Here is a 12,894-nt window from a genome sequence, read left to right on the forward strand (position 1 = left end):
TACCTCTCTTTCCCATTTCTTTCTTCTTTTGCAAATAAATTCCAATTCTGGAGACTGCATTCTCACGATCATGAATGTCGGTATTTATAGACCAAAATTCATGTATTTTAATTTAAATTTTTTAAATAAAATTTGAGTTTAAATTAATGCACTTTTAAAAGCTCTTTGAATAAGATTAAAAAGCATCGGTATTAAAACTTGATTTTATTTCAAATTCTAACTTAAAACATCAATAGAAAAAAAAGCACAACTACCACATTTATAATCCAATAAATTTATATTTTATGAATATAACTGACAATCAATTTAATAAACCGTTATAATCATATTTACGACACAAAGAACCTTCTTCTCATGAAAATACCAATCCATTTATATATTACTAATGATTAATAATCATGATAAATGACCCGTTACAAATTATATTCATTATGATTTCAGTTTTGTATAAGAAAACAAATTTAAAATGTAACCATGATTCATAAATATTTACATTTTGCCCCAAAATTCGGCTTTTATATACGTATAGATATAGAATGAATTTTGAAAGAATAACATGAATTCCATTATAATAATTTTAAAATTATGACATAACTTTTGTTTCGATTTTTTATGCATAAAGTTAAATGTTTCTTTTCGATTTTTCTCATCTTAATTATGAATTAAATGTACATAACAAATTATAAACTGACATTAATCTCACCAATCCCATAAATTAAGAATGAATTGATATTCATTAATTATCAATCAATCAACGTTAGGTATAACAATATGCATAACTTATAAATTGCTATTTTTTCACTTATGATTGAAAATCAGTCATTTTAGAATTATGCTAAATGTGAGGTTATTTGTTAAAATAAATTAAATTCTCATCTTAATTAGGAGTACGAGTTAAATGCACATTTATTAATATTATCATTATATAATCAAATTAGTCTATCTCAAACTTTTCACATAAATTATACTAAATTCATAATTTTGTACATCAAACCTATGGTTTAATAAAATTAACGACTTTTATCAAATACTAGTATCACACCCGTGCGATGCACGATTCATTTTATTTTCTTCGTACTTATTTCATTTTGTGAAATGATTTTATGAAATGAAAAACAATATCATATGAAACCTAAAATCGTAATGTTAGACCATATTCCTTTTTTCAACATTTTTCTCTTTTTCTTTTACTTTTACATTATGGGTAAATATAATAAAATTTGATTATTAATATACTTATATATTAAACGTATAATAATTTATTATTCACTGTTCAACAAAATTACACAATTTTTGTTAATTATATTAAAGTAAATTAATTTACATTTTATTCGAATTGGAATCAACATGAAAATCGCAACTCCATTTTCATTTCATCATCACTTACCAAGAATCATTTCATAGTAATCATTTGCCACACTTTATTTGCAATTATCATTTGCAAGTAATCAATTTTTCAACTATATTTATAATTTTTATTTGCACGATAGCGTTACCACAATGTTACACATGTATTTAGATTTTAATCGCAATTACTTTACATTTATACTTTGCGTCAATTAGTCGGGATCTTATTGCCACTTTAACATATTGAGGTAATTTTCGATTAACTAATTTTGAATTTTTTTTCTCATAATTTCAACGCCCCCTATTTTAGGGCGTATCATTATTTTCCCATTTAAATTCTCCGTTTGGTTATTTGACTTGCAACATAATTAATCTTATTAAGCAATTAATAACATTTCTATTACAATTATATTATTAATTATTTTTCGGAATGTAAAAAATTCAAAATACTATATTTATGTATTGGACATACTTAAATTGCTCATAATCTCATCAATCCAATAAATTAAGAATGGATTTGCATTCATTAATTGTCAACCAATCAACATTTCACCCACATTTAATTAGTCTTATTTCAAAAAATAATTGCTCATAATCTCATCAATCCCATTAAATCGCATAAATTAAGAATGAATTTGCATTCATGGACCATTGTCGATCAATCAACATTTCACCCATTTAATTAGTCTTTTTTTTTTTTTAAATGAAATCTCAAATTTCAATACTAAATAAATAAAACCTTCTCATTATCGGCATCTCTTCTTTGTCTCAAAGCCCTCTCTCCACCGCTAATCCAATCTGCCACCCTTTTTTTTGCCGACAGGTAAAGCTCGTTGCCACCGGCAAGCAGCCCTCTTCCCTTTCTCTTTCTCCACTTCTAGGCGACTCCATCCGCACGACTTCTACATTGCCTCGATTATTTTCCTCAATTCCTCGTTTCTACATGTTTGAGACTCTTCCTCGTTTTTGCATGTCACCATTCTGGAGTTGACAGTGAGCCTCATGTGGCTTTGAGTTCCTCACCTCTAATGATTTAGTGATTCAAGTTTTTGAGCTTATATTTATAGAGCTTAATTCATGTACTAAACATGAGTCATAATGAATTTTACAACGTCAACTGCCATTATTTTTATAATTTTATAATAAAGTCAAAAAATAAATTTAGTGCAACAATTTTAATTTTGTGGCAGTTACTATTTTTTTAATGAATGCCTAAATTAAACAATTTTAATTATTGTATAGCAGTTACATTTTTTAATGGTTGTCTGAATTAAATAATTTCAATTTTTGTATAACGGTTCAAAAATGTTGATTTTCCATGGTATCTTTCAAAATATTCACGTAAACTACGATGTGTCATAATGGAAAATTTATTACATTATTGTCCAATACTTATCAATTTTTAAATGTATATCCAAAACTTATAAAAATTCTAAAACATGTCAAAACTCGCCTTTTATATTAGTATAGATATAGATGTGTAAAAAGGTTAATTAAATCATAATATCCCTAACAAATTTGTTGACTCATTATGACATCACATTATTCCATCACTGCATTATGTCAGGCCGGAAATAACTTAAATATTTGCAAAATATTTCAAGTTTGGTTACAAACATAGACTAATCTTATAAAAAGATTTCAAAATTATCATTTTAATGCAGATTTTTTTAATTGTTCGATTACACATAGCAATCAGGCAATTTACCTATTATTTACAGGTTTTTTCAGATATGAGTGCTTATTCCAAATTACTGACAGATTCTATATTGGATTAAGCGCACTAGATGATTATAATGAAGGATATATTTTTAAACTATCAACAACTTTGATATGTCAACTTTGTAGCATGACATGCGAGAGTTATTGCACTAGTGAGGCCAAATAAATTATGATTATACATACATCCAATACCAATCTTCTACACAAAAAATGAGTGGTTTGATACAATCATAACGCAATTTAGGTATAGAATTTTGTAGTGGAAAATAAAGAAAGCACAGATTCCCTCGTGGGATGTTCTCACCTTTTTTATTCATTACGAAAATTCACCGACGATTCAACTCTTTAATGTCAAATTCTCAATTGTAAATCAGAATTAAAACTTTATTCGAATGTTCTAAAATAAAATAAAATAATTATTTATTTGTTAAATATATCTCATCTAATAAAAGCTTACTAGATTAATAGTTCGAAACATGTTTATAATTATAAATACTGTATATAAGAAGTATTACGATTGATGACTTGATGTAATTTTTTGGGGTGGACCAAATATTCTTCCAAATGACTGAATCGATTCAAATCAAACTAGGAGTATTAAATTGGTAAGGAATTTTCAGATTTTTAGAACACATCACTTTTTCCAAAATTCGAATATTCATTTCAGATGAGATTGTTTTTAAAATCACAAAAATTCTGTTTAGTCCCACTTAGAATATATATGTACTATATAATATATATTTTAATTTTACAATATAGTATATAGAATAATTAACAAAATTTGGTTTCATCTTTTACAAATAATTTAGCTTTTTAAGTTCGGTTAGGATTTACATTTAAATTCTTTGAATTTTGGAATTATATTTTTTTAATATATTTAGATTAGACAAAATTCTTGATCCGAAATATATTTAGAGTTCACTTTCTTTTTATTGGTAAATGAACATAACTTTAAAGGTCGCGTCATGGAGAATTTATACCCAAGACCTTTGGCCTCAATTTAGTACCCACTTAATAATTTTTATGTATGTTGTCGTCTATTTCAATGTATATATTAATTTAGTAATTTACATATAATTGTAGTATACCATTCTGACGATTAAAGTCATTAAAACTGATTACTATTTTTTAAAATGGAAAGAAACAGGAAATCTTAGAATACAAGTGGAAATCTTATGATACTGAGATATGTAAAAAAAATCTTAAACTGTATTAGAATATTTTTTCGACACAGGAAATCTACTGCAGCATTGTAGCTAGCTAGTATCAAGCAAATTGCTTGTCAATTCCATAAAATTAGTGTGTGGAAGTTGATTGTTGGTTGTTGCACTTGCATTTGTGAATTAATGTGACATCGTTCATTTCAAAGATAATAAATGTTTTACTTAGGTGGACCATTTTTCATTTATTTTCTATCTCAAGTGGGTCAATTGGAAAAAAAAAAGAGTCAAATTGAAACCAGATTTCATAGTCATGAGAAAATTTCAATTTCTATTTCCAACAACCAACCATAACCAGTGTGCAATAGGGATAGATCATAGATGAGATGCACTTCAATAAATATACATTACTTTTAGTTATCCTTATCCTTTATATTTTATGGAGAGAAATGTAAGAGTATTTTTTATTAAATGTTGGTGGACTTATAATAATTTTTCGATTTAGAAATCGGCAGTAATCAGCCACACCAATCTAATTTAAAATATTCCTTGGGATTTCACATGATTTTTTTTCACAAATCTTTGCTAAAAGTGCGATGAACTTCATTCAATAAATCCAATCTAAAAAGATTATTTAATTTTCACCTATTTATGTTACATGTTTGATATAAATATCTCAAGCAGTGAGTATCGAATTAATGGACGCTTTCCTGCGCGATATTAGAAGTTGTGTATATTATGCAGGTAATATTCAACTTTAATAAATGGACCATTTCCTTCAAGAACTAGCTTTAAAAACATGCTACGCGCCTACAAATAATAATTTTTTATCATAATTTGAAAAGCTATAAATTTAAATAAAGAAAACCTAGTATATGTAAATATACTAGATTATTTTTAAGATAAAACTACATAAAGACATTTTAGTCATATTAAAATTTGTAATGATAGTGAAACTTTATCTAGTGTAATTTTTCTCTTTTATGTGGTTTGTAAATTATGTTATAAATGCATTGGTAAATAGTATCCACATTATTTCTTGTTGAAAATAAAATTGAAGATATGAAATCACATGTGCAGGCAGCAAACACCATTAATCATTGATGAACATTTATTCAAAGTTTCACACCTAGATTTGGTACTTCTGTCTCAACAGAGTCAACACTAAGATTGTCTCCTATCAATTTTTTTCTTTTTTTTTTTTTTTAATTTCATTTTAGATATTTCCGTTTTATGCCCTTTTTAAAGAAAATAATGCTGGAAAAAAGATAATATGTGTCATTGAAGGAAAATATCAAAAATTACAACTAAAGTCGAATTGAAAAGGGAAGAAATCAATTTAGATCTTCAAACATGTCATGAATAGATTATTTAACTACTAGTAGTACTTCATCAATCGTATTTTCCTTTTGAAGTAATATTAACAATCGTGTCTTAAAAATAACTGAATGTACTTATGTGGCAAGATAATCTTTAACATTGGCATTCTTCATGTCCTTCTCAATCTTTTCCTTTAATTTAAAACTCTCTTTTGACTAAATTTGGTAAATATATTGAGTGCACTGTATGTTACTATATTGCTCAATACATGAGTTAAACCATACATATCACAAAACACGTCTATCATGTGTTGGATGATATATATCGATAAAACCCTCACTCAATTATTATTAGAAATATAGTTTTAATTTTCCGTTGTATGTCTGGTAACTTAAAATTACAAAAGGATAAGTAAAAGGAAAGGATGAAAAAAAAAAACTTTGCCATTGTAATTGGATGAACATGGTAGCAATGGCAGTCACTACATTTTTATTTACAAAAATAACTCAAGCAATTGTGAATACAAATCTTGAAAAGAAATGAGGCATGATAATGACAAAATTAACCCTCGTCCCAGACAAATCTGCATTTTGGTGTGAACACGAATGCATCAACATTAGAAAAATGTGGCAACCTGTCCATGCATTGACCCCACCTCTCTTATGGTGTGACAGACTTATCCACAATACTTATTTTTTTCTATTTAAAATTTTCCTATAATTACATTTATAGATTAGTAGTAGCACTATTTATTCAATTTATTAATGTGCATTAATGCTATGACTCATCACGATATGAGTTCATTATTCCACTTCAATAAAGTTAATATGTGCCATTAAATCTTATACCCTACTATTTATCCTTGTATTGAGGTTATTACCCCTAATAGAACGTCCCACATACCCTTGTTTCCAATGCAATACTTTATACCCTACTGTTTAATTTGTCCACTTCCATTTCTTACAAAATAAGACACAAACCGACAAAATATGTCTAAAAATGCAAAAGAGCTGCAGACTTCATCGCCATCACAAAAACACAAGATCTATACATTTACATGTACAAAAACGTGTTTTATGTAACTTCCCTAACCAAAGGAAAATTTACAAGAAAAAAGAAAAAGAAAAAAAAAAAAAACATCGTTCCATCGAGTAAGTTAAACACAATTACAAACTGGTTTCACCTCTCTCTCTCAAGTCTCGACTACATTTGCTTCATCACAAGCCATCTTTTGCAAAAACTTTTAAAAAAGCCTTCAACGTTAATCTCACTTGTCCTAAAATATCAACAAAAACACCATCCCTATCAAAGCTCAACGGCCACGGATGCGCGACGGCCTATCTCATGGTGGGCTTCATAGACGACGACGTAAGAGTGCGTGTCTGTGAGTGTGTTTGTGCTAGCCATGCCGCATTCCCATGAAGTAGTTGAAGTCATGATGTTGGACCCTCAATTGCTTTAGCCAAGAATCGGCCACGCTCAAGAGCGACGCCATCCTCTCCCGGTCAAGGTCGTTCTTGTCCGAGAGCCACACGTCTCCTTGCATCTTGTAACTTGCCAAACCAAATGGAGGGAGAGGGATGCTTTCCCCTTCCTTTCCTTTCCTCTTCAAATTCTCAACATCGTCCCCCATGTCCATGTCTATCATCATAATCCCGCCATTTTAAGAACGTGATTAATCAAGAAAAAGGAAAAACGAGACGATGATGGAGTTCCTTGTTCATACCTTGAAACGAGGAGGAAAGGGTGTGGTACGTGAGGAAGCACGTTTGCAAGTCTCTAATCGTTCTACCAGTGGGAATGTGATAGATAGGGTACCTAGATTCACACGAGTGATCCATGAATTCTTGATTCCTTATTAGCTCAAATACGCGTAAAATCAATAGATATGATAGTACTAATAAGTTTAGAATGCTAACCAGGCGACAGCCATCCAACTAGCCGGTGAAAGATCTACACTTCTTAACGACAGTAATCCCGGGTGTCTTTGAGCTAAGCTACTAATCTGAGAAGCAAAGAATCAAGAAACTCAATCCACAAAATCTAAAACTATTCCTCAACAAGAACATGAAGGTAGAATAAAGAAGCAATGGCCTATATTACAGACATAGACATGAATCAAGAATAGAAAACCAGCCACATACGTTGCTTCGATTTTTCAAGTCAAAAAGGCTTGCCACTTATTACAATATTCCCCAATTACAGTATTTGATTCTTTCATATCACATCCAAATATTCTACCTCTCCTTTAGCAATTTGATCAAGAGTCAGTGATGTCAAACACGAACTCAAGCCAGTTAAACGGGGTTACCTTGTCCGTGAGAGGGACCCTTCCGTAGGGGGACGATCTCTCAAAGTACTGAAGGTAAAGATTACCCAATCTCTCATTCTGGTTCCACAAATCCTGCTCGCATATCCCCTCCTCGGACGAGCACCCATCCCACCTCGACAACTTCTCACTCTCGCTCTCATCGCTAAACGAATCACTAAACGAGTCCCTTGTCTCGCTCACAGAATCAGTTTCCTCCCTGCACCAAATGCAGTCTAATCAAATCAATATATACACATCTTCAGCTTAGCAACACAAATTAACTAAAACAAGAACTCAATCAAATCCAATCCCAAATCAAGAATGGCGATCAGCTGGCAAATGTGGTTTCTTTACCTCAAGCAGTTTGCAGATGAACTGCTGGTGAAAATCTGGATTGCAGAGAGATAGGGCACGAAGTATTGAATTAGATTTTGGCCGTTGTCGGAGACGATCGGAACTCCGGCACCGTAAGCACTCCATTCATCAAAAGTATTCCAAAGATCAGCAAGAACAAAATAGTCAACTTTTTCCCTTTCCCATGGATGCCATAGCCTATTAAGCTTCCTTGTCTCACTCTATCCATAAAAAAAGGGGGGAATCAAACAAACCCCTCACCAATCAATATACCAAAATTGAATTCAACACTTTAAACAATTCTACAAATTGGAATTTTGGGAATGAAGAACAAATAAAAACCAAACCTTTGAGAGGAACTGAGATGGGGCAAGCGGCGTTGTGCAATCCAAGAAGCTTTCGAGGTTTGTTGTCTGCATTGAAACCTTGTCCATGATAAACATGATTTCTTCCCTTAAGAGAGAGAAAGAGAGAATTTGGGTGTGATTCTCTCTCCTAACTCTTTTTTGAAACTTGGCACAGAGGAAGGAAAAAACCAAGAGGATTTTACGAGGAGAGGAAGAGAGAAATTTGACGGGATTTTCCTTTCCTTCTCTCTTTCTAATGTAAAAATGTAAGAAAAGCGAGAGAAAATTGTTCTTAAGAAACAAAGATTACTACCCTTTGACGTTTAGACAAACCATTTGCATAAACCGCAAGTCTTTATCAATATTTCCCTTTCTTCTTTTTTATTTGTGCAAAAAATTCAATCTTTTAACAAGATTTCTGATCACCGGAAAAGCCGGGCTCCGATCAGATTTCAACAAAATCCAATCTTTTTCTCTCACCAAACCCCTGATTTTTTTTCTTCAAATAGAAAAATTAAAATCTCACCCATCAAAATATAAGGGAAAAAAGACTAATTGAAAATCCTTACCTAATCAAAGATAAAAAAAAAACAATTCACATTTTATTCTGGGAAAATGACATGCACCCAATTTGCGTATTGCGAAGATGAATTACGCGTTGTAGTGCGTGTGCTGTGTGTGAAAGCGAGCGAGGGGAATACTTGGAAGAGATGGGCAACGTTTTTTTCACGCGAAGAGAGGAAAAGGGCAGGCGTTTTGTGAGGCTGAAATTGTGAAAAATTGGATCTTTTTCCCTCTTAATATACAAGAAATCAACACACTTTATTCTTCTTTAATTTTTAGGTGATAAAAAGGGAATCAACTTTTCTTTATAAAGAGAAACCGAACTGAATGAATGCGCTGTGTTTATGTATCGATTTTCAAAACCTGAATTTTGGTTTATCATTTGTAAGCAAGTGCTGGAATGCGTGTGCTGTGGAAGAGAGAGAATTATGAGAGTTGATTTCAACAGAAGTGAGACAATTCTCTTTTCTTCTATTATGGCATTATCCGATTAACTTTTCTCCACTATATCTACTTCATTCCTTGAATTTTTGTGTCTTATATTGATTTGGATTATTTTATTGGGGTCCGAATCAATCATATTTATTTTTCAATAAATTTATAAAATTGTTTCCTTATTATAGTTATATATACATATTAATATAGAAAATGTTTTAAATGTAAATCTTTAAACAATTATGAGAAAATTTCCATCTCTTTTTACTGCAATTAATTTTAGATGGTGCGTTAACTCATTCCTTTTAAGTTTATGTGTGCATATTTAAAGAATATCACATACAAAAAATGCATAATTTGTAATTGCTTGTACTATACTACTATACAATACATATTGATTAAGTTATTCCACATAGTATATGTTTTACTAATGAATACACCATACTATGTGATAGTATATCTATACGTATAAATTATCCGGGGAGTAATCAAATGCTAACTAATTCCCAATCCAGAACCCAGAATTTAAACATTATGTTGGAAATTTCTCAACATATAGATATAACTTTATCAACATAATATGTAAATTTAAATCTCAACACAAAGATATAATTTTATCAACACAAATCTATTGAGAAAGTTTTGTCTTTGTGTTGATAATTTTAATACATAATATTGTGATAGTTCTGGGTTCTGGATTAGAAGGTTGGTTTTATTTTAACGCGACCCTAAGTTATTCCATGTTGTATATATCTATATATTGAAATTGCTAACTCAACGTGATATATATGTGAGTTACTACACATATTTGCTCTATATAAGTGTAGTATGGACAATATGCATATTTTACTTTTTAATTATAATAACTCCTTAAGTAAGGTCCTACTAGGTTTATTTAAATTGGTTTTAATAAAGTGAAATTGCAGACTCTTAAGTCAAGCGTGGCTTCCATTCAAGTATTCTCAAAGAAATGGTCCATTCTTTCAATAAAATATCCGCTATTTTCATGATAAGATTAAATTTAGTGAAAAGTAATTATTGGACTAGGCTAACTCCTCTTCTAAATCCTAATCGATGCGTAATTAATGGCTAAAGTAAACTAAAAGTATATTCCATATGTCCCATTTTGTTATTTTAATTATTTGCTATTAACATTTTCATTATGCATTATATTATATGTAGATCTCATATTTGATTAATTCAACCCACTCACATTTATTACAAAATTAATAGTAGTATATGAAAGTATGACTTTTATTCTCTTAATTTTCTTAACTCACATTTTCAAGTGGCAAATGGAGAATATGTTGTATTTTGACTTATATAAAACATACAGTATGAAATTTATTTTAGCATGCTTCACTTACAATCCAACGAGCAAAAAATTTAAAAATACTGGAGAGATATTATCATTTTATAAAAGAGGGAAAAACAAGTTAATATAGCGACAATATGAGGAGATGACAACCGGATCCCAAGGATCAAATCTCATTAAAATCACAAACATAAAATACAGAGAAAAAAGACAATGAGATGATAAAAAGACAATGAGATGAGGAAAAGAGTCATTAACATCCTCGTGCTGCTCCAGAGCAGAAAATACTATTAAAAGAGTGTATTTTATTCTTTAGATAAATATTATATTTCCTTAGTTCCATAAAAATATGTGCATTTTTCATTTTTGTACAATCTTGTAAAAGTATAGGAATTTTTATATGTAGAAAGTTAATTCTTATTAATTACTCATGTTAATCAAATTAATTACAACTTATATTATTTAAAGATCTTGCTATCTATTAATACTACTTTAATTACTCTTTCTCTTATTTTATTAATTTTGTCATATTATATGCCTATAAATTTAGGGGATGAAGCGAGTATATAATTGAAATTTATCATCATTTATTTATGATTGTCGCGATGAAAAAGAAAATTTTGATATGTTGACTAGTGCAAATCAAATTTAGCCATTGAATATATCAAGCGGTGGGTTTCAGAGTGAGTGTATGGATTCAATTTCCTCCAACACTAGGATTTGTTTATCATATAGTAGTAATATACTCCTTCAAGGATGTATGATCTAGTTTTGACTAAAATAATTAAATTATAATTCGAAAATACTAGTATTATTAAATAAAACTTATCAGCATTTGTGTTATGAATTTATTTGAAAAGAATATTTCTTGAAGTGCTATTTATGATTGTGCAAAAATTAGTTCAATTTGTTTAGTTATTCTGTATGACATGGAACCTACAATAAGACCTAAAAGATTATGAATTTAAAATAAAAATTCATTCCAAACAAAATGGAATGTATTTCTCTCAAAAAGATTATGAATTTTCTATAATTCATTAACTACAAAAATTTCGCGATTTAGCAACGGAATTTAGCAGGACTATGATCTGACACTACTAGTAGCGGAATTTGTAACGGAACGTCCGTCGCCATCGTTAGTAGCGGATTTAGTAGCGGATTTTCATTAATATTTGGCGGCATAACAGCGCGCCACATTTAGTAACGGATAGGGTGGCGACCAGTGCCTGCTAGTAATTAGTATAATTAGTGGCAGATAAATCCGTTACTAATAATTATTTATTTATTAATAAAAAACTAAGTTACGAAATTTAGTGAATATAGCAACGGATTTGCATCCGCTAACAAAGAGTAGCAGACATATCCGCTGCTATTATTATTTTGTATTAAAAAAATCAAAATTTTGAAAATAAATAAATTTAGCAACGGATTCCTATCCGTTAGTAGGTTACAGCAGGGAAAATATCCGCTACTATTCCGCTGCTAGAATAATACCCCTTAATTTTGAATTTAATTGAATTATTTATGAATTAGTTTTGTTACTCGCTCCGTCCATGAAATATTGTCAAAGTTTGAATCAACACGAGTTTTAAGAAATATGTAGAAAAGTGAGTTGAAATGGGTTAGCAGAATGTGGGTCTCGTACATATATATATTAATTTTATAATAGAATATGGGTGCAAAGAGTTAGTGGAAAGTGGAGTCCATGTACAAAAATGAAAAAAAACCAAAGCAAAATGGACAACTTTTCACGGACGGACCGAAATAGCAAAACTGGACAACATTTCATGGATGGAGGGATTATTAATTAAAAGCAATCCAAAAGTAGTGACTTCGGAAATTTATAACAAAATTTCACGATTTCGAGTTTGATCCAAAATAAATATACAATTTTTAGTCAGAATAATTATTTTTTTTCTTGAATTTGAAGATATTTAATGTAAAATTTAATATTTTCTTAAATTATTACGGAATGATTAGCATAATTTATTTAAAGTTAATTCGTATTTATAAATTTAT

At 29.9% G+C, this 12,894-nt stretch overlaps 1 protein-coding gene across 1 annotated transcript; it reads right to left on the bottom strand.

The window, feature by feature from the left end:
* Positions 1-6,577: 6,577 nt before the first annotated feature.
* Positions 6,578-9,570, bottom strand: LOC125195993 (uncharacterized). The gene is made up of 6 exons (XM_048094326.2): positions 8,562-9,570; positions 8,215-8,435; positions 7,861-8,077; positions 7,469-7,554; positions 7,276-7,367; positions 6,578-7,190 (listed from the first exon to the last, which is right to left on the bottom strand). The coding sequence occupies exons 1-6, from the start codon at positions 8,655-8,657 to the stop codon at positions 6,949-6,951; spliced, it is 954 nt and encodes a 317-aa protein (XP_047950283.1). The 5' UTR covers positions 8,658-9,570; the 3' UTR covers positions 6,578-6,948.
* Positions 9,571-12,894: the final 3,324 nt, after the last annotated feature.

The sequence above is a fragment of the Salvia hispanica genome, chromosome 4, assembly GCF_029641045.1.
Source record: "Salvia hispanica isolate PSC_SH4W2 chromosome 4, Shi_PSC_v1, whole genome shotgun sequence".
In the NCBI taxonomy this organism is placed as follows: Eukaryota; Viridiplantae; Streptophyta; class Magnoliopsida; order Lamiales; family Lamiaceae; genus Salvia; species Salvia hispanica.

Bases quoted from the DNA above. Each gene is read 5' to 3' on its own strand.
- LOC125195993 (XM_048094326.2), bottom strand. From the start codon at position 8,657: ATGTTTATCATGGACAAGGTTTCAATGCAGACAACAAACCTCGAAAGC. The intron at 8,436-8,561 runs GTTTGGTTTTTA...TTTTATGGATAG, and splicing joins CATCTCAGTTCCTCTCAAAG to AGTGAGACAAGGAAGCTTAA. The intron at 7,555-7,860 runs GTAACCCCGTTT...TTTGCTTCTCAG, and splicing joins GGGTCCCTCTCACGGACAAG to ATTAGTAGCTTAGCTCAAAG.